Source organism: Channa argus, chromosome 20 (genome assembly GCF_033026475.1).
Source record: "Channa argus isolate prfri chromosome 20, Channa argus male v1.0, whole genome shotgun sequence".
Lineage (NCBI taxonomy): Eukaryota > Metazoa > Chordata > Actinopteri > Anabantiformes > Channidae > Channa > Channa argus.
Genome location: NC_090216.1, coordinates 14049601 through 14072117, shown reverse-complemented (window position 1 = coordinate 14072117; position 22517 = coordinate 14049601). Strand labels below are relative to the sequence as shown.

Genomic DNA, 22517 nt, shown 5'->3' with positions numbered 1-22517 from the left:
GTATTAGTAAAGACTACATTTTAAAGTGGAAAAGCTCAAATTTTGTGGTAAATTGTTCTATGTTGTGTAATTCTGTTAACTTTACTAATAGAAATAGGGTTCTGAATTTGACAGACATCATGTCTCAACAGTATAGTGCAATTTTACACTAAATTTCATGTCTTAAAGTTCTCTTGCATTTTCTCAGATTGAAGATGCCCTGTGTAGTTTTCTTGTAAATAAAGATGGTGCTATAATAAATGATGAACATGTATTAGCTAATGTTGAGCATCGCTCCACAGTGCTACTAGTGGTCAGAAAGTCAACAGGGCATCTTTAAAAAGCAGGTATGTTAAATCTAACAATACAAATAAAATACGTTTGATAAACAAATGGGTGGTTATATGGGAACATGCTAAAAATGTTTGCGGGCATAAATGTTTCAAATTAGTTACGGATAGGTGACACCTCATGGAGTGTATGGCGCATTTACCTAACTGCTGGCACAGTGCTGACACTGTGTTGGTGTATCGCTTAATAGCGACATCTGCTGGATTCCAAAAACATTGCACGCAACGTGGATAGAGCGTGTGGAGATTGAACGTGGTTCATCCCTCCTGTCATGTGGATGAATGATCCTCTTTACATAACCTGATAATGAATTGCTAATTTAATAAAAGCGAAATGTATATATTCCAATTAGTTTAATATAACCACAATATTGTGATTATGACTAATAGTATGTCAAACAAAGAATATACAAAAATCTTTTTTTTGCAATTAAGTAGAAATGAAAAACATGTTAAATCAAAGTGAAATTTATGTTAATGTCATTTATGAAAAATAAGTGAAAGTGGGAGTACTTGTGTACTTCTGGAAGGGGAAAAGGCAGAGTTTACACATTTTTATTAAGAGAGAGAAGTTTTTGTAGAATTTTGGGGCGAATTTGTCTCTTTGCATTAAATTGTAAAAACAAATTTTAAGTTTGTAGAGGTGCATTAATGTGCTCCTGTTTATGTAAGATAGCTTTACCTGCAAATAAAATTAAAAGGTAATTTGTGTGAAAAAAAAAAATCAAATAAGAGCTTCTTCAGAATGAAATCGAATGAAAAACAAAACTAAACACAAATTTGGCGCATAGACACAGCAGCTGTATCGGTCACGTGATTTTTCTCAACGTGATACACGCATCGATACAGGGTTTCGCTCTTTGTGCTTGATACACACGCCGATGCTTCAGTATTGTTTGACCCATCACCATTTCAAAATTATAATTTGTTTTTCGTCAGGAGGCACAGACCAGTCAAGCAGCTTTTACTTACAAGCATATTTTTTTTATAGATCAAAAACATATCCTTCATTTGAAAGCACTGGACCACATAAATGTTTTACATGAATGTAAAACAATCACAAAATATGAGCAACTTTTCATGAAAACATATAAAACAGTTAGAAAAGGGAACCTCTAGGCAACCCATTAACAACTAGACTAACAGAAATGTTTTTAAATTTAAATCTAAATATCCAGGGAGTGTAAATGCTACCAGCTGCACATCTTAATACATTAACTGCAACATGCATTTGATAGGGACAAGAAACACTGTTACTACACTAGTAGCAGCTAGAATTGCATTTTTACGAGATCACAGTCACCTCGTAAGCCTGACTAAAGCGCTGCATGAAGAATGATAGTGATAGTACTTGATAGAACATGATAGTACTTTCTGCATGACATTCTTGAATAAGAAAATAAACCAGGACTTTGAGGACACACGAGTATAGAACACATTAGGAAAATGATGAACAGTGCATAGCCCAACAGTGAATTTACAATCTCAACCATAGTTCATTAACATGAATACAACACAGCTACAGGAACACTGTCATGTAGTGGAGACGTGAGGTTCGCATGACAACCAGAGGAGCAGGAAATGATTTACAGTAGGTTGTTTTTTCCACAAGTGTTTGACGTTCATTCATTTAACAGCCGCCCACCCGATTAAGCAGGTCCGTGCTCACAACACTCGACAAAGTGCAGAGCTATCAGGCGTCCTCTCTGCCAGAAGCAAACAGCTCAGCCCTCACATTAAGAGCTGCCTTTTATGTTTCTCTACCACCAAAAAAAAGGACACTACTTGTTGAAAAGGATTTACTATTCCACCCACACATTTCTGGAAACAGATGATGTACGAGTCAGATCTCACAATGTGCTGTCAGTGTTACCTCCGTGTAAAAGGTGCAATGTTGTCCAAGTGTGCTGAATGGGGTTTTGCCAAGAAATGAGTAATTTACTGAAAGACTCTTGACTGGAAAAACAATCACAATATTGATGCTGAACAGCCGATAACAACACTTCCAAGTTCAATAGCGGCAAACTTTGCTGATTGGACTGATTACACATAGTAATTTAGTGCAGTCGGGATATGATGCGATGGGCTTTAAATAATGTAATTAACTGTAGGAGTTGAAGCTTGACTTTCGCATTTACTAGTAGCATAGGTGGCTAATACTTTTTTCCCCGAAGACATTTCTCATTGCCATCTAAAAGACAATTATGTTAAAAACTATAGAAGACAGATAAGGTCCAAATAATTACAATCTCTCTCATTACATATTAAGTTTGAATACAACTGAGTTTTGAATGCTAGAAATACAATATTACTATCTAATTTATTTGGTTTAAATTTACCCTTTCAAAATTGTGTAAAATTGAAACTTAAAATTCTTTTAAATTCACATAATACATTTGTGTGGAGTGCAGATTTAGTTTTAAATCTTAAAGTCTCAAATCTCCCCAATCCATCTTCACTCGACTGTAGTTGGGATTATTAAAACAAACTGAATCATCTGTAAACCTCGAAGAGTTATCTAATCATTTTTTATTGTTCTCACTGAAATTTTTGTTTCAATATTTAAAATTCTGTGGTGGTTAAATTTCACATTTGAGTATTCTGTTATTGCCTTGTTGTGCCTCCAAACAAACGGACTGCTCCACATCAAGAAACGAGCAATGTAATAGGCAGTGCACTGTAAAGGTAGTGAACCCGAGCTGAATGTGGGTGGATTTTAAATCTCTTCTATAAAAATCACAGTAACTTAGATGAGAATGGCCACATCTTTAAGTCTAGATTGGCAATGTGGATTCCCAATTGTAAAAGTCCAGTATTTGTTATTGATAAATCAAATCCTGCTGTGTGGGAGGCAGTGATCGCATCGCTGTATGAACTGTCTTGATACAACACTGAGCCTTCATAAACACTAACTAAACTACACATGAGATTCAATTGTTTTTACTGTTGTCAGTCTACGTGCTTAATCTTTACAATTTCAAATGTTCTGATAGAAAATATAAACTTTTCTCTAATGTATTGTTTATTATCTAAGATGTAGTGTGTATTAAAAAGAGATGTAAATAAAAGGTTTGAGTCTTGAATGTAACGGTGTGATCCTGTTGGCCTGTGGACACCTGAATGTTCCTGCTCTACCCAGCACCTGAAATAACAGCACTGCCGCACACGGGGCACTCGCTAGAATTATCTACAAATAGATACAGAATATTTCCATTTTTGACTTTGTGTTTGCTATAGATGACGTGGTCTCTGTTCCTGTTGGTTTTAGTGTCTCTGTGTGTGAACTTGGCACTTTGGTCGTGGAGAGCAGAATGAAAATGGAGCCGACTGGCATTGTCGGTTTGGCCTGACATCTGCGTTTCTTGCTTCATCTACCAGGCCAGAGGGGAAGACAGCCTGGGGCTTCTGGGGTTTTCTGGAGTCTGGATCTCATTGAGAGCTCTCTGCAGAACAAAATCCGTGATGCAATTTGAATTATAATCATTTGCGCACATTTGTTTGTTCCACAGGCAGCAGCACAATCACTTTCTAGCTGCAGGATGCCAGTCTATGTGAGAGCACTAGCTGAAATCTAACTGCTCTGGAGATTTGAAACTGTCAATCGAAAGATTTAGCTGAAATGGTTGTTTCCTCTGGTGTTATGGACAGATGAAGAGAACGGTACAATAACTCACCTCAAACTTGGACATGAACTCTGCAAAGATGCCGAAGAAAGTCTCTGTGCTTGTGGACTTGCTGTCCTCTCCGAAGTAGGAGGCCACCTTGGAGAACTCCTCCATTGCTCTGTTCTGCAGAGACTCCAGAGACTGGATGGCAGGGTGGCTGTTCTCCAGAAAACTCTGTGGGTGCACATTAAAGGAATAATCCACAAAGTTTACACATCAAAGTCTGTTCACTTGCCATGAGTGAGTAACACGAATCAGCCTATGCATTTTATGTCTCCATAAAATGAACAAATATGTAGTTGCTTTAAAAACTCACATATTTCTACATGTACCATGTAGGGTGTATATTTAAAACTGTTAGCATACGCTCATGACAGACGCAAAGTGGTCCTCAGAGGTGGGTGCAATTTTCAGACAGGCCGTCCTGATGTCCTGGATGGTGTTATGAAGGTCACTCAGCTCTGTAGTGATGGCCCTCTGGTTCACTGAACAAATCAGAAGCAGTGATGAGGTGAAGAGGTGCTAAAGTAGCTACTAAACACTCAGAAAAGGTCTAATCATTGTAACTGCTGCCAGGAAATGTGCACATCACACTTGTAACAACCAGCACATGAATGAAAATGTCACACTGAAACATCTTATTATAAGCACACATAAAACAACACAGTACATTATCGGAGGTTTTCATTATGACACCCAGCACACTGTGTGCTGTATATAAATGAGCACTTCACAGGATGCGATGACTACATTCCGCGTCTAAATGACGTTCAGGAGAGAAGGTAACATCACGTACCTTTGGCTGCCAGAGGCACTGTCGTGAGGTCCCTGGAAAAGTTGAGAAGCTCAGGGAAGTGTTGGCACAGAGACTTGGCCAGAATGTGGAGAAAGGTGGATTTCCCGTCCACTGTTTTGGTTGTGCTAAGCTGCAAGAGAGGACAGGATAACGTGAGGGACATTCTCCCAGTGACTAAAAACCTTAGTAAATCAAAATGAATAAAACAGGGTTGAATCAATGGATTCAATGCTGCACCTCAGTTAGGAAGTTGATCTTGAAACTGGTTGTCCTGTGGCCCCTTGGCTGCCCGTTGTTCAGGTAGTTCCCCATGGCAAGAACAAACTGTCAGCATGAAGAACATTTTATAACCACTGGAAACATTCAGGCCGGAGGCTTCACATCACTGTTTGCTTGGAGTAAAATTTTACCTCCAGGATTTTGGCCAGTTTCTTGCTGCTTCTCAGATCCATTGATGCCTTGTAGATGTAATCATATGCGACCTTCATCTCCTCTGTCCTCTCCTGCAGGGTCGTCTTAAAGTGGAGGCTCCGTAGACGGGTCTTATACTCAGGCACCATCAACATCTTAAACAAAAAAAACAAACAAGAAAGTGGTTTTTATATAGATTTTTAAAACTTTGATCAGCTTAGATTTTTTCCTGAGGGTGTGGGGAGGTGGGTAAGGTACCTGGAAAATGAACTGGTCGGGCTCACTCAGTTTGGCAGGATCCTGATCGAACTGTTCGTACTGTTTGACCTCATCGTCATCGGGGGCGTAGAGTAGCAGCTGCTTGATGTGGGCTGGCTCCAGCCTGTCAGTGGTCATGTTCATCAGGACCTGACGGAGCTCATCGGAGGAAAGCTTCAGATGGGCGATGAGGATGGCTGCAGGGAGGAGCGGGAGGAGGATGGAAGTGGGGGAAGAGGTGGAGGATTAATGTCTGTTTTCACATTTTGTTCCCAAATGCTGCTGAAACCTGTCATCACCCTGACATGAATTTCCCACGGTGTATTATTACCATTTCTTAGTATGTCTCTGCCTCAGGTTGGTTCTAAAACCACAAGCCACTTTTTAAACCTGGCAATTAACACCAGTGAACATGTAGAATAAATTATATCATGTGATAACAGCACAGGAAAGTCAACCCATTACAATTACAAGAACAGTCACTGGCCAGATGCTTTTAACCAAAGTGACTCATGAGTGAGGAGGTCATGCCAGGGGCCAAGACCACTCAGACATATGGGAAAGAGAATTGGCAGTTGAACCTGTTGGTTTGTGGATGACTGCACTACCAAATAAGCCACGGCCCCATTTATCCAAAGTATTGTATATAATGTACTATAATGTACATAACGCTGAAGCGTCAGAATCAGATCTGATCAAATTATTCACCAATAAACAAACATGAATAAACAATAGGCAAACTCCGCTTCGCAAACAAAATAATTTTGCACTTCTTGAACTTCTCACTTGTATACTGCATACTCATACTAATGAACATTGCTGTACAACTCTTTTCCTTCACTGTTCAGTTTCTGTATCAGTTTCAGATCTTCAAACATAATCTAACATTAAACAATATGAGCCAACACAAAATACATAATCATTTTACTATTAAAGAAAAAAGGGGATGTAACACCCATTCGACCTGTGGGAAAGAACTATTCATTCCTTTAGTAACTGTATCCAAAAGAAATACCACATTGGGATGAATCTGTTTGGGAAGTGTCACAATTCTGACAGATCCTCAGAGATACTTCCTACTATTAAAGATGACTTGGAACAACAGAGAATGTAAAGTTACGTCATGCTGTGTTAAAACTGTTGGATGCGGCAAAGTTGGATCCTGTTTCATCTGCCGCAAAATGAACACCGAATTTCACAGAACAAGACACAACACACACAGGGTGAAGAATGGGGCGAGGCTAATCTGGCAAAACTGAAGGAGACGTAAAGTTCACTCTACTTCAAGTCTTCAGTCGGTACGTTAAGGCTCAGTTGTATCTGGGTTGTGCAGTAAAGACAGTGATTCCCAAACATTAAGTGAAGGAAGACTTCAGACTGGCTCAACATGAAATGACACAAAAGACTTGTATATTTCTTCACAACTTTATGTGAAGGGTGAAGTATTTTGGGGGAAAACAGAGCCACAAAAACACAAATTGCCTTAATGTTTGAGTTGTCTTGGCCCTTGGTGGTGAAACTTAGCACGTCTGTTATGACAAAGTAGTGAAAAGATGCATTCATAGTTGTTATTGAACTGCAGTTTCACAGCCTGGACCCTCAAACACTCAGGTGTGTGAAACCATTAGCCATGTCTTTTTGGGTACTCACAGGCATTGTAGGCTTTCTTATGAGACAGAATCTCCACCACGTCTTTCTTTTTAAAGTTCTCAGGCAGGAAGGCCGGCTCTGGAGGAGAGACTGATAATTTTAACAACAGTGTAAGGATGTGTTCTCCAGGCACTGGGAGGGTCAACACACAAACACACACACACACACACACACACCCACACTTACAGTAGCTACATGAGGCAGGTTGGTGGGTTAATAACACAGCTCTGCCATTTGAGTCACTAGACGCAAAAAGACCCATTGTAAGATATCCATGATAAATAAAAGGTAAGATGTATTTCCCTCAGGCAAAGCTGTGTTATTACTGTCAAGACAGAAAAGAAGAGGGGGTATGGTGCCTTATGGAGAACGGATTTGATCAACAGGTGAATGGCAACTGTGAAGGTACAAACACAACAGGAACTCTCATTAGACAAAAACACAAAGCTTCACTTTTACTGATACACATTAAGCATGATGTGAAAAGATATGACAGGCCATTATTGATGATGCAGTGTGATGACAAGGGGAACAAAAAGAAACAACTTACTGGGTGTCCGTTGGGTCCCAAAGTGCAAATCAAGGTCCAAGTACTTCACCATGTCAGTGAGCTTGTCGTACTCTGAATCCTCTCCGAGCTAAAAATAGACAAGGACAAACTCTGAAGTCTCCAAAGGCGCAGTTGAGGATTTTGTAACCTAGAAGCAGCTTTTTCTACATATAGACTCTATCAATGTCTGATAGGGTTGCAAAGGGAGACCAAAAGTGTAATATGAGCAAATAAGACCCAGCATGAATTCTATTTACAAAAACAACTTTGCTTCAATGCTGCTATGACTCATCAGACAAGTAATACACTAGATGAGTAGGTCTGTCCAAGTATGGGAAGAGAAATGTAGGAGGTGTGAGAAAGCTCACAGCCAAAGTGGGACGGTTTGCATGTTGTTTACTGCATTTACAGTATTTAAAGTATCTGATTTGTCAGACAGAACCACCTTCCAAGAATTTAATGTAACAGAGTGAGTGCTCCTCACTTACCTGACCCCAGATGGTTCCCTCAGAGTTCTCCACCTGCTCCCAGCGCAGCCTCTTCACACTCATGTGGTTGCTGTCTGATGCGTGGTGGCCTGGCTTGGGCAGCGGGGGTGGGCCGCAAGGAGGGGGCAAGGGTGGAGGAGGAGGTGGTGGTGCCTTGGAGATCAAGAAAAACTTCTTTTACTTTAGAAGATAACTATAAATTAGGGAACAGTAAACAAAACACAAATCTTTACAACTAAGGGTTCTGCAAAGCTAATACCTAAGGGGACGTCATGCAACCACTGGATGTTTATATCCTCACCTTCAGCTGCAAGAAAGCCTGAATCTAATACCAACTGTAGGTGTCATCGCACTCTGCTAGACTGACATTTAGTTCTGAAGCGCTCTTGCATTGAAAAATGAAATATTGTGGTTGCTTTTCTTGTGGTTGTATTACAGTGTGCTCTCTTAAAATTGTGAAAGGAATAAAAGTATGAAAAGAAGCAGCATGTTCTCCTTTCAAGACGTGAGGTCTTCTATTCCCGTAAAAGCACTGTGTCAATTCAAAGACAGCGTGAAATCTTTAAAGTGGAGGCTTTTTTCTTTGTCACATTTGTGTTCCTAGGAGATCCTTGCAGTGGTGCTGCTGCACTGCACCACTTCGTGCTGTCCAAGAATAGCATCTCTCATGTCTGAGGGAGTTCTCAGATTGTTTACTTATGTAAAAGTGCAAAAGCATATTATAAGCATACAATGTTTTTCACGACTAAATTTGCGTAGCTCCTGTCCCCCACTATGTGGTATAATTCTCAGGTGACCAAATGTCAGGATATAACAAAAAACCCCAGAAAAAAACTGACATGTCAAATGAATCCATATGCTGTTATTTGGGATTTCAGTCTTTAGGAAGCAAATGTAGAGACAAGTTACCTGTTGTGACTTGGTTTCTTGTCTTGTGGTTTCATATGTTTTAGTGTGACTGGGGAGGGTAGAGTGAGACGCCGGCAGCTGGGAGAGCAGCGAGGACCCTGGTGTGCTTTGGCCCGGACACTGGGATGGGCTGTGATCCTGCAGGGACGGTGGCAGAGGGCCTTGGTAGCTGTGTTGGTGGTGGAGTTGGTGGTGTCTCTGGAGGACGAGCTGGCTCTGTCTCAGCATCTGAGGGGAGGGCTGGGGGGACGGCTGGCAGACAGGTTGGGGCTGGCTGAGCTGTCGGGGGAGGTAGCAGGGACGGGATGGCTGGGAGGAGCGCAGGGTGCTGGAACCCACAATGGTGTGGCTGTGTGAGAGCCGGCTGGAGTTGGTGTGGAAGCGCTGGTGCGTTTTCTCCTTCTCTTCTCTGGTGGGAAGCACCTTGTGCAGAGGAGAGCGGCTGGAGAGGAGGGTCCTAGGAGGTGGCGGTGGAGGAGGGATGATGGGGTGGTGCGGCTGGAAGGGCATGCGGCTGCGGGGCACGTGCTCCGGGGAGAAGCGGATAGGCGGGATGGGGTCGGTGAACTGGACAGGAGGGGGTATCAGAGCCTGAAATGGTGGTGGAGGTGGGGGGCTCTGGGTGGGAGGTGGTGGGATTGGTTCAGATCCCGAGGAGTAGGTGGGAGAGGAGGCCTCGTCGCTGCTACTGTGATCCTCACTGCTGCCACTGCTGAGCCGCCCAGGCATGAAGCCCAGTTCCTGGTCCTCCTGGAAACTCATCTGGAGGGACGAGAGTCACACCCTCAGACCTGATAACCACAGCCAACAAACAGCTGCCTTGGCGTAAATATTTCATAAAATACAGAATAGCTCTTGGTTTTTAATAATCTGGCTCATTTGATTCTAGGGTCATGGTGTACGGTAGCCTCTTATATATTTAGAACAGAAACTTACTCAAAAAAAATCTAGTTGACAATTTTATTAAACAGTAAAACTTATGTTTGAATTGTATATACTGTATTCTTTTAGTAACAGAAAGCTGTAAAGAGCAATGCATTTAAATAAAACAAAATGCTGCTGATGTGTGATCTTAAAACATAAGAGCTTCAATGTGAGCAGTACTCATCTAGTTTTTTGGAACAAGTACTGTAGTAAAGTAAAGTAGACTATTAAAAAAAAAAAAAAAAAAAAAAACACAAATGGAACCTGACACAGACATTTTCATCAATTAGCACGTTATGTTAACTTTAGAATAGCTCAGTTAGAAATAATGTGACAACTATGTAACTGATTATTGTGTTTTACTTACAGGCCCACCTCTCATTCTGAAAGCATGATCACCTTGATATATCTGTTCATGTAACACAAGCGTTCATTGTAGATTAGAGCTGCTCTAATGTACACATGCAATACTACAATGGAAATACTTCATTCACATGGGCTTTATGCTCAGTTTTTGATTATGAGAGAATGCAAAAACACTATGATTGTCTGCTGCTGATACTACATGTAACATTTCATCACTAACTACCACAGTAACTATGAGATATTAGAATAAAGAAGATGATTACAATCTCTTCTTGCATCAACACTGAATCTTATGTTGTACAAATGTAGGACACTCACACAGTCACAACATTTACAATCTCACTTCTTTACAACTATTATATTAAAATGTCACAATTAAAGAATCACTTGGTCTTAAAATTATACATGAAGCAGCTTTAAATTCAAATCAGACATAACAATAGCTTTCATTATTCTTAGCCACGTGTGTATGTTGCATATTTCTTTAACTTAACATTGCTCTGCATGAGCAATATGACGTGTGTCGACCTTCGTCTTTGAGCTTTTAGTGCCAAGATAATCATTTAGGGTTTGGCTTTTCCTTAAGCTTGATAGTTTATGCAGTCATGAACAACACAACTCATAAAGTTTTCCCATCTCTCTGAAGCAAAATGCAGTGATAGTGTATGATCACAAAATTCCGTGTGCTTTAACTATGTGTGCACTAAAACACAGCTGATGGTGTAACAGCCTGAAGACAGGTCTTCCTCACCTCTTCATAGTCATTCTCCCCAGGTATGAAGTCATCCACCAAAGTGACCCGATGGCCCAGCTGCTCACTTAGGGCATCAAGAAACTTGTCTGTGTCTCTGCTGCGAGGCGGGCGGGAGAAGGTGAACAGCTTCTTGCGCCGGGTCAGTGTGTTGGGACCGCTGTCTGAGTGCTGAGGGGAGGGAGGGGGGCTCTCCAGGCTGACATAGGGGTTGGAGTCTAGGCTGCTTTGGTGGTGGATCTCGTACACAGGAGTGGGGAGAGGCTCCTTCCAGGACAGGGACAGGCCAGACTTCCGGTTACCTGTACAGAAGAAAATCAAAGATGGCTGCTGCCAGCATCCTCACAGCACACATTTATGATAGCAGGTGCTTTCTATGATATAAAATGAATTATCCTTTTTAAAAATAATCAGAGATGTTCTTCGCCATGTTGTAACCTTAAAAATGATTTCATCAGAGGGGTTACCATGGCAAAAAAATAAACTGCAGGCTTATATGCACGTACAGATTGTAAGGTTTGAATGAGTTTTATCTCAAACGCATTCAAAAATCTGTGGTTCTAATGTTGCCATGTTCACACCAAGACTGATAACGGTTGGTCGTTAGCATAGCATTCGTATGATATATTCATCCCAATTTAATAGCTTGTATTTGCCATCATTTTCAGAACATAAACATAACTTCAGTCATATACCAGTAACGTCCAAAATCATGCAGGTTTCATTCCAGCTAAATGCCACAGCTGCTGATTTAACTTTAATTGCAACATCCTTGTTGGCACATGGTTGGGAGCCACTGTCAAAACATGTGTCTGACAGCATGTGTGTGTTCATTTGTGTGTGCAGGTGAAGTGTGTATGGTAGCTGCAGAGTACCTGTGAGAGGGGGGAGTGTGAGGGGAGAGAGAGAGCGGCCGTAGGCCTCTGTCTGTCCCAGCACCTCGGGCTCTGCTGAAGAGCCACCCTGCAGTGGAGTCACACTCTTCCCTGCGTACACGTTCTCCAGCTCGGTGTACACACCTGTCATCTATGAATGGAGGCACGACCAGCTGGTTAGCACACAGTCGCTGCGGTACATTGGCTTTGAAGGTCAGCTGATTTTTTTTTGGGGTGTTTTAACAACAATTTGCAAATTACAAGTTAAGCGTCCTAAATTGCAGCAATTACAGGCCGACCTTCAAATAATGTGAGAGCACAGAAAACATCACTAGCATTCATTTGGCCAGCTGCTGAGTAGCTAGGCGCTGAAAAGCTGCAGTTATACCTACATGATTGAGGTCAGGGGACTCGGGGAAGGAGGTTCCATCTCCTGATTGCCTCTCCTCCGGGCTCCCGGATTCATCGACATGAATTCCTGAAGCACAATAAAGCATGAATTCATGCACATAAGCCTACTCCTTCAATCCACCTCCAGCCAAGAGAGAGGATGAAGCAGAGCAAAAGGCAAAAGCTGGGCTCCTGAAGCAGGAGTTAGCAATGGGAATGGAAAACAAAGAAAGACACAAAGTACTGGAAACCTGAAACTGAATCCTCTGTTGAAAATGAAATGTGCTTTTTAGCTGGGGAACCTTATCAAAAGCAAAGGCAGCGGAGATGTGGAGGAGTGTGAACACTGAAGATGACATTTTTTGTTTTACTTAATCTTCAAGTATCTGCTGAAGATTTTCTGGGCTCATATTCAATATTTACCTTATCTGTTAGCTCTTAGCAGCTCATGTGGAGTTGGGGCCTGGGGCTTAGATACCTGGTTTGTTACTTTGTCAGTAAAATAGTTAATACTAAATGAATACTTCAACTATTCTTTCTTTCCCAAAAAACATTATTTTTATATGTCCAATCCAAAAAACAAAGCAATAAACCTGAATACTGAATGAAACCACAACAAGCTGTACAACAAGAAACTTCCCATAGTGTAATAAATAAATATCAAAATGTAAACACTTTAAGCTCAGTGGTGTCTAAGGTTTGAGGAAAGCAAGACAATCAACAAAAGAAAAAATAATAATGAAAACCTCACTTGGGAATATTTTACATTTCCTTTAGGTTGTGTATCGACACTGGAATTGTAAAGCTCATAAAACCTTGGTACAAATATTTAAACCTTATGTTGTTATGTGCAGCGTACCCATTCCCAGATGAGTCCCGATGATGCAGTCGTCAGAGCTCCTCTCTCGAACGTTACTGCGATACGATGTCCCTGTCACACGCATAGAGCTGCTTCGCCGATGGTGCTCGGGACCTGCATCCGGCTCTAGTACTGCTGACACACACACACACACACACACACACACACACACACACACACACACACACACACACACACACACACACACACACACACACACACACACACACACACACACACACACACACACACACACAGTTTTACTAAACCTGAAAAAAATTACTGTACAGTAAATCGAACATGAGGTAATAAAAATGCTTTTGAATTTGATCAAATACTAATTTCTGTAGTTTCTTTGTCTCAAATAGAAATCTATCCTGCAACTTAGCATTTCACCAGTGAAATTCAGCTCCCGGCAAAGTCACGTTGCTTTTTCAAATAAAGAAACTTGCCGTTTGCTTTGCTCATGCTGTTTATGTATTCAGAGTCAATTCCTGAGTGCAGATAATCTCCATACTGTGCTTTTGTCTCACCACTGCTCTTGAAACCCAGGAAGCGTGACAGCTTGCTCTGGCAGCGTTCCTGTTCATCGTAGGTCAAAAGCTGGTAGATGAACTGCCAAATGAGTTGCTTTGCCGGAGTGTCCAACACCGGAAACACGTCTACTATAAGGGTGTCCACGTTCCTGCAAACACACACCCATAAACACATCCTTACATAACCACTCTCTGTTTACTGCTGAATAATCGATTGCTGTTCAATGTAAGATTTAGCTTATATTCTTTGCATCTGTGAGAGCGCTTGTAGCTGAGGTTGAAAACTGTGGGTGGGAGGATAACAGGGACATTAGTTATGGTGAGATTTCCGCCTTGTGTGTGAATTTACAGTAGACTTCAACTGGTGCAGTGCTTTTAATCCTGCTGCATCACATGTCTGCATCATCTGCAGAGCTTTGTCATCGTCTATCTATTTCTTCAAACCTTCATCCTTGAGAAAATATTATCACTGCCTCAAGGGGGGAATAAACTTCCTGCTTAGCCATGTGCAACTGTTTCTTCATTGCTTTTCCTCCATCTAATGCATCTATCATTTGTTTACTCCACCTCTGTCTTTTGCTTGCATTAAAATCATTCTTAGCAGCCTGATCTATTGAGTATGCTAAAACACAGTTTCCCAGGCAACAGCTAATTTTCTTTCAGCATTTATCAATGCCTTACTACAATGATACTTTTACAGATGCTGGAAAATTAAAGCTGCATTGTGTACTTGCTGCTGTCTCCTGCTAGTGTACAACCCACAGGTGAAGGCAGCATTTAAAGATGAAGATGCTTGTCATGATTATTTTACATGCTAAGTTTTGGCTCCCTTGGTCCCACTGACCTGTGCTGGAAGAAGGTCTCCAAGGCCTTGCAGACAGTGTATCTCTCCTGAATGGTGAGCAGGTGCTCCAGCTGCTGGCTGAAGGTTCGCCCGTGAACTTTGATGCTGGGTGGAAGAATCTCTGCCACCCACTGCAAAGAGCTGAGAGCTGGGGACCTGAAGCCCAAACACAGTGAAAGTGGAAGTGGATCAAAATTTGCACCCATTTATCCATTGACATTTATATGCTATGAAAACTGTGTCTTCTTTGTTCCATGCCACTTGTTGTTGACAGATGTTGGTTACTCTGTCCCAGCAGACCATGAACTGCAGAAAACTAAAACCTCAGGTTTACTGCAGTGCACTGACCTGGAGCGTGGTAATGTGGTGGGGGCCAGGCTAGGAGATTCCTCTGGATCGATTTGGTCTGAAGAATATTCAGATGGACCCTCCTCTACAACCAGAGTGGGCATCGCGCCGCTGCCCTGCAGCATGGACACCACTTTCTCGTGAGAGCAGTTCCTAAAAAGTCAAAATAACGGAGTTGATTGACCTTTAGCTGTAAGCCTGATGTATGTGTGGAAATTCACTCTATGGCTTCTAACAGACTGGCAGAATCATGTAACACTGGTAATAGATGGTAAATGTTTCCCAGCATTGTTCTGATTCTGACCCCTTGAAATAAAAATATCTCAGGTTCACCAGCTATTACCAATAAAACCAAAAGATATTTTTCTTTATGTCATACATCAACTGAATAGTATTTACAATAATATTACAAAGATCTAACTTGCCACATTCTTTGTAGATGCCATACACCGTATGCTCACTTTGTAAACACTACACTGAAAGCTCCCATGTATCTTGTACTTTATTTTCATTCTCTCTCTGATGGTGATAAACTCCCACTATTTTCTTGATCACCTCCTACTTGTGCAGCACCGTGTTATCAGGGAGAGCAGCAAAATTATACAGCGCCAATCAAACTCGTACATCAGGCAGCCATGGGAACAGCTCTGTGATTCTTCTTTCACATGGCTATCAGGGTGGCAGGGTGACGAATACTGTTTCTTCACACAGGATTTGATATATTGGCTGATAAATTAGTTGATATGCTGCGTTTGCTGAGTTCGTACATGTACAACTCCAAGATGAAGGTTTTTATCTGCACCCCCACAATCACTCCTTAAAAGCCCAGAGGCAGGAGGTCAAGAAGTTGCAAAAGAGAACTACATTGACTCCTACGACAAACATTTTGTTTACACAAAAGTTTGTGTTCACCTGCATTGACTCATGTACATACACGTTGTACCTGTACAGACACATGTCAACGTCAAGAAATACCAGTGACATTTATAGTTATAGGCTATTAACTGTATTTTAGTCCATGTGTTTGATTACACACAGATAAGGTTTAAGTAGGGATGTTTCAATACCTCTTTTCCCAGACAGAAAACAAATCCTTACAGTTGAATACTTGCTCATATAGAGTACTGACACAAAAACTGTGCTGGACAGTAAGATTCTCATCAATGCCCTGCACAGTTAAGCTGATGAGAGACACTGGGTGACACTACTGGTACTAATGATACTGGAGACACATCTGAAGACTAGACAAGACTGGACAGTTCACATGAACCAAAAGCAAAAAAAAGGGCGAGATCCTAGATGGTGAGGAACAGACAACAAGGACTGTGAAGTCTACAGAGGAATATGGAGATCAAACAGCTCTGTAAAAAAAAAAAAAAAAAAAAAAAGGAAACTTTATCTAAAGTTCTAATTACTGCTGATCCTCCTCAGTCACAAATCTTATTTTAGTTAGTTATATAATAATTTATTAATAAAAATATATAAAATATATAAATAATATATATATAATAATCTTGAGAAATATGAGAATTACTTTAAGTCACTTTATGAACAACTTCCCAAACTTTGTGTTTCTACATTTAGCAAATGTTTCACAGCCTGGTAACTTTAACACACTGCTATACACCCAGAGCAGGTAGCTTTGTTGTAGTGCCTCAGTCTAAATAAATGTTTTATTTTTACAAACAAATCATCCATATATTGTGCTTAAACCCAGAAAGAAATATTACTGAGGGTTTAACGTTTCCTAGTTAAAAAACACAGCTAAGTCACTGTCAAATAATGATCAGAGATAAATTATGATAAAACCAAACTTCATGTGCTCTGTGATGGCTTCTGTTGCACTGTGAAATATGTTCATCATACTGGCAGCAGATGGCTTCTCCTGGAGAAAAACAAGCTCTGATATTTTTAAATATGCTGCCTGGGTTCAGGACATTGGATAGGAGGCAAAGAAAAAAAATACTGCTACTACTGCCGCTGACAGAAATGTCCATTAAAGACAAACCTCATGTCCAGTCCATTGAGGAAAAGGATGCGGTCCCCTGGTTTCAGTCCACATTCTTCAGCAGGACTCTCTGAGAGGGAGACAAAAATGACAGAATAACAAACCTCAATCAGACACTGAAGAATGAATCTTGGTACACGTGCACCAACACTAACAATGCCGGGATCAACAGGCGAGCAGAACAGGGAGCCATGGTGACTAATGTGATGCTGTCAATGAGTGTATGACATCCAACAAAGCCCCTCAACACGCGAGATCTTCTCCATGCTAAAGCTTGTTACGTAAGGAAACTGTGCTGTCAAAACAATCCCTGGTGGAATCTATTCTGACTGCACTGTACCCATCCACCATCGCCTCCTCATATGTCACCTCGCTGCTGAATATTACTCACTCTGAACGTCATGTCATCTCGTTTCAATGTACCAGTGTCACCAAGAGATAATGTAGTCTGTGCATGTTCAGGCACATTCACTGGCCATGAGAGTTTGTTTTTTCCTTGTGAACAGTAAAGAGTCTGTGTTCAGATCACGATGAGAAACATGCTATCCACCCCCATTATCTTCATATCAACCTCCATAAGGCCCACTGAGTCAGTCCACTCTGGCCGTTTCAGCACATGATGGTGGGAGAAGATGGTGGGTGGGAGCAGTGCCGTCATCATCGAACACACACACACACACACACACACACACCTCCCTCTTCACTAAGGGACCTGGCAACCTCCCTCAACAGTAACTTCACAGACTCCCTTGTTTGCTACTTTTATTTCAGAAAGCAATAGCAGTTAATTAAATAACCCTTTACTGCTGGAAATAAAAAAGTAATTAACATATTCACTATAAGCTCTAAGTAGCAATTACCCCCACAAATATGTAACAGTGAGGTTGATTTCCATGGCAATAATATCTCTTTTACAGGCAACTCACTCGGCATATTTTATCCAAAAATTCATTCAGCAGTGGAAACTGCAGTTAAAGTGAGCAATTCAAAATCTAAGCAATAAAAATGTCTGCATGGCTGAGGGAAAACTGGGCTCCGTGTCTGCTCAATGTTCTAATGAGAATCTGCTGAACTAACTTAGATTTGGCCAATAGCAAGTATAAGGAAAAATCCAAAAACCTTAAAAGAAATATCTTAATATTTGACTATTTTCCATTTAATAAGAGGTTATTTAGACATAGTCCCACATGTTACCCCGCACAGTAAAAACACAACATGTATGTTGTCAAAGTTCCTAGAAGCATTAGGACACATGTTCAATACAGTATGCTGTTCTGTTGGTGTCCTCGAGCAATGAACTGCTATCGGTCTGAGATTCTGCAAAGAAAACTATAGAAGATTTATACCTCACACTGCTGAAGATTGTAACCAAAGTGCAGTTTATAACATTGTGGAGTGGGAATTATGATGAGAAAGTTGTGATGTTTAAGTAAGTTTAAGAAAGCTGAATTTGCATCTGCTCATCTAAATCATGATGCACCATAATAATTCTATTACCACATTATCTAATTGTTCTGAAAATTCAAATAACCGATATGCTTCTAAACTCCTGAGGGAGACAAAAACAGTACACGGGACATGTAGGAAATTACAGCTGCACGCAGAAATCAGTGTAGAATCTGTGAATGCAACTGCACAGCACAGTCTGTTCTGAGTGTTTTCCTCTTTGATTTCATTTGTGAGTCATACAAGTCCACTTCCTGGTACACTCATAGTCACACGCACAAACACCTCCTGATCACCTTCAACCCCAAGCGGCTGGCACCACAACCGATTCACCCACATAAAATACACTTCATCCCCCCACCCACCCTCCTCGCCAGCCAACACACAACAACGTTTGGGTCAAACCACCTCACACAATGAGGAGGCATCTATTAGAACTGCATTGTACTGGCTATTATTATAGAATCTCTACCTGGAATGATGGCGTCAATGGAGACGGGAGCGTGACCTCGTAGCGTGAAGCCGAAGTTCTTCTTCCCCCTGTAGACACGAACAATCCTGACAATAAATGGGATGGGAGACGAGAAGCACATTTTGAGGGTCATGACACTACACATTGTTGAATTTCTTTCACCTTCCACATTAGAATAAAAATATTTGATCTAAGCCATTACAAGCTGTTTTCCCATCACAAACAGAACCTTTAACAAGACAATACACTTATTTCACATTCTTCCTTTTATAGAAACCCTGTCACTTGTCAGTTTATGGCATTAAATGGCCAAAATTCACTGGCTCCACCTTCTGCAACATTGGGATTGACTGTAATTGTTGGCTTTAGATTAGAAATGAATTCATTTGGTTTCAAGTCTGCTGGATGACCAAAATAAATAGTTTATGGTTTTAAGCTCTGGCAATGTCTGGTGGTAATATAACATTATTTGGCATTACATGTATTTTATATCTGTCTTTGGCCCAGTAACTGATTGTAAGAAACTGTTATTTTCACAAAATACTGTTTTTTAATTGACTAACAATTATTATTCCAATATCTTTTTGACTAATTAATTTAGGCTTTATAAAAGAGACCAGGGTGGTTGCTCAAGGTGGATTTTTGACCCAGCTCACAGCCCAAAACCTAATTACAGAGGAAACTATGAGTATATAAAACAAAGAAAGATGGAAAATTCTGAGATTGGACAAACTGGAAACAGAACTCTTGTCGACCCACTAACCAGTTAACATAATCATTTCACTAAACTGCTCCTTGACAACTTTTGTGTGAATGGACGCAGTTCCCAGCTGTCACTGGAGTAAGCATTGACAAATCTGTTTTTGCTTGACTTTTGTTTGGATCTGTCACTTCCTGTCAGTGAGATATGACGCTCTTCTCTTCTGCTGCCCAGATTTGTCATGCAGCCTGCTAACGAGACTTTTTGGTTTTTATATAACAATACAAACTAGTCCAGCCTCAAACCACCATCACTCCACACATATCTCTGTGTGTTTCATTCAGCAAGCTTCCGGTCTGAATAAAAATAATTTAGGACACACTCGATATTAAAAAAAAAAAAAACAGCTTTGACATTTTGCTGATTGTGGTGCTTTGCTCCCAGTGGAGGGATACTTAGTGGCACCTCCCATTCCCCTCAAAGATAAGACATTTTCGCTGTCTAACCATTGTGTGTTGCCATGGAGACAACTCAAGGCAACACAACCTTTATATGTAAACAGACATGAAAACAGTACGGGGGGGGGGGCAGAGAAAACAGATAAATATGTTCTTTGATAGACATGGTTACTGGCTGTTATGTAACATGAGCTAAATGCAGATGGGGACACTGGGTGCTGTATGCATCTGTGTACGTGAGGAGGGTGTCAGGCTCTACAACTGCAAAGGGCGACGCAGCATCAGCCCTTGAGCATGCTTGATAAACGCAGAGCATGACTTCGAATACTAAAGGTCTATTCCCTCATCTTATCGTTCTCGACCTATGTATGTACCTACTGCAAAGACACCGGTGTTACACAACACTCTTAAGGAGGCCTATTTGGTTCAGGGAAAGGACCAGCACAACTTTTTCTTTTGATTGTGCCGCATACCATGTGATGCACTCCCTCCCTTTTAATCAATCAGCTCAGATCCTATTGTGGTGTGACCTGCCAATATAGTCGCACGACATATTTAGCCACATATCTTCACTACTATCTGGATGAAGGCAGAGCTGGTCTTAGATTTTGTTCATAGTTAGCTTAGTGTGGGAGTGTACTGCCACTACCCCTGTAATCCTTCTCTAGGTCCACAGTGGTGTTATTAATTGGACAGTTGTGCTTTATCAGTGTGTTAGCATGTGGGTTAACAATAGAATGAGCAAGAATGAATGTTCTGGGCTCCTCAACAGTGCTGAACAGTGTTGAATTGTTAAATTGATGAGGAGATACACAGAAGCATGTGGTAGCTTTAGTGTAATAAACTAAATACATTATTATTTGGCTAAATAAAAAAAATGCATCAGATCCCTTTTGAACTGCTGTGGTAAAACTATTTTGTACTACAGTCATAAATAGGAGGTTTAGTCAGTCAGAAGTCAGAAACACAACAAGAAAATAAAAGATAAAATATACATGTCCAGTTTCATGTTTTTAAAAACCCAGTTAGAAAAATATCTAAACAAGAAGATAATATGAATTCTGTGTGTTGTGTGTAAACAATACCTAAACAGAGGCAAAGCTCATAAACAAAAAAACAACTTACATAAGAAAGTATGCACTCACCTCTGATTGGGTCCAATAGGAGGATGTGCAGGTATCCCCGAAACTGACTTCCTTAAGCCCCTGTCTCTCTCTCCCTCACCCCTCCCTCCGGGTTCTCCTCCATCTCTGGGTACTGAGCTGGCCCGTTTGGATCCGTGGTGGCGGTCAGAGTGATCCTCACTCCGACTGCGCCGGATTCTGCCCTGTGGCTCGCTGATGCTCTTGCTGCGGCACAGCCGGTTGATAACATTTTGTGAAACGGCGTCGTCAAAGCGCTGCCGGTGCTTCTTGGGAATGAAGATCCTGGCAAACATGATGACATGTGAGGAAAATAACGAAAGCTGCTATTAGTTCTGTTTTGTCCACAATAGCTGCAGTAGAAAAGGAAAAGAGTAGCAAAGAGGATGGACCTATATCACAGATCCACCTCTATCCATTTTGAAAATATAGAGTCCATAAAAACAGTCTTGGAATTCCCAGGAAATGACAGCAGCGAGTTAAACATCCAGCATGAGCACAGATTTAAAAGTGATGATCAAATCAATCATTATTGAATTAACATTAACAATCCAAGACCAGGGTTGTTCAAATCAACAGGCTTCCTTCTCTAAGACTCGGCTTCAAAGAAGAGACAAAAGTAATGGACAGGTGAGGAGTTTCTCTCCCCGTAGGTGACTGCAGTCCCCACAGGGACAAGAAGAAGAGAAATTAAATGGAAAAGAGAAAAGAGATTTTTCCCTGTGGAGTGAGACAGTGAAGAAATGTTGGCGTCACTAGCTGCTTGCTGGAGTCTCACTACTGCAGCGTGAGCTACCAGAGCCAGACTACAGCATGAGAAAAAGGTGTGGGAGTGAGCAAGCAAGGGATTTCTCCTCTGCCATCTCTCTCTCTCTCTCTCTCTCTCTCTCCCCCCCTACACTTCCGTCCACTCCTCACCTGTCAGTGTGAGCACAGAGGCAGAAGCGGTCATCATCTTGTTGACCATGGACCTCAACAATTTTCCCATATTGACACGGAAACTTACTGTGTAACATGTTTAGTGTTTCAGCCTCATGAGGTGGGAAACGACCATAGTTAACATAATCAAAAACAACACTCAGCAAATAAATATATTTTAATTAATCATTAATTAATCATTTTCTCACTTCTGCTGTACAGGATAATTAAAAATCAGGATAAAAAAAACTCAGATAACAACAATAAGTTGAAAAATGTAATTTCATTTTATATTTTTAATAAAAGCTACTTTTCATAAAGTTGGTCAAAGTAAGTCAAAACAAGAATCAACTAAACTGAAACAGCAGAGGCTAGAAGTGCTACGAGTAAAACTGCTAAATATTATGTCCTACATTTCCCATAA

General features: G+C 41.0%; 1 protein-coding gene across 11 annotated transcripts in view; it reads right to left on the bottom strand.

Moving 5' to 3' along the window:
* Positions 1-2501: 2501 nt before the first annotated feature.
* The window catches only part of grid2ipb (glutamate receptor, ionotropic, delta 2 (Grid2) interacting protein, b), a 48076-nt gene continuing 28060 nt past the window's right edge, over positions 2502-22517 (bottom strand). For 2 of the 11 annotated variants that reach the window (XM_067487500.1, XM_067487508.1), the window contains 22 exons: positions 21179-21460; positions 18876-18961; positions 16958-17027; positions 14950-15102; positions 14602-14757; positions 13755-13906; positions 13222-13356; positions 12365-12450; positions 11973-12123; positions 11098-11399; positions 10348-10389; positions 9057-9818; positions 8148-8300; positions 7660-7747; positions 7110-7199; positions 5460-5656; positions 5201-5356; positions 5028-5114; positions 4791-4920; positions 4361-4479; positions 4004-4168; positions 2502-3772 (listed from right to left, as the gene is read on the bottom strand). In XM_067487500.1, coding sequence (XP_067343601.1) covers positions 3701-3772; positions 4004-4168; positions 4361-4479; positions 4791-4920; positions 5028-5114; positions 5201-5356; positions 5460-5656; positions 7110-7199; positions 7660-7747; positions 8148-8300; positions 9057-9818; positions 10348-10389; positions 11098-11399; positions 11973-12123; positions 12365-12450; positions 13222-13356; positions 13755-13906; positions 14602-14757; positions 14950-15102; positions 16958-17027; positions 18876-18961; positions 21179-21460 — 3634 coding nt within the window. In that variant the 3' untranslated portion in view covers positions 2502-3700. Of the gene's footprint in view, positions 3773-4003; positions 4169-4360; positions 4480-4790; positions 4921-5027; positions 5115-5200; positions 5357-5459; positions 5657-7109; positions 7200-7245; positions 7507-7659; positions 7748-8147; positions 8301-9056; positions 9819-10347; positions 10390-11097; positions 11400-11972; positions 12124-12364; positions 12451-13221; positions 13357-13754; positions 13907-14601; positions 14758-14949; positions 15103-16957; positions 17028-18875; positions 18962-21178; positions 21986-22517 lie in introns of those variants that run through there. The other 9 variants (XM_067487503.1, XM_067487502.1, XM_067487504.1 and 6 more) reach the window with 9 other exon arrangements.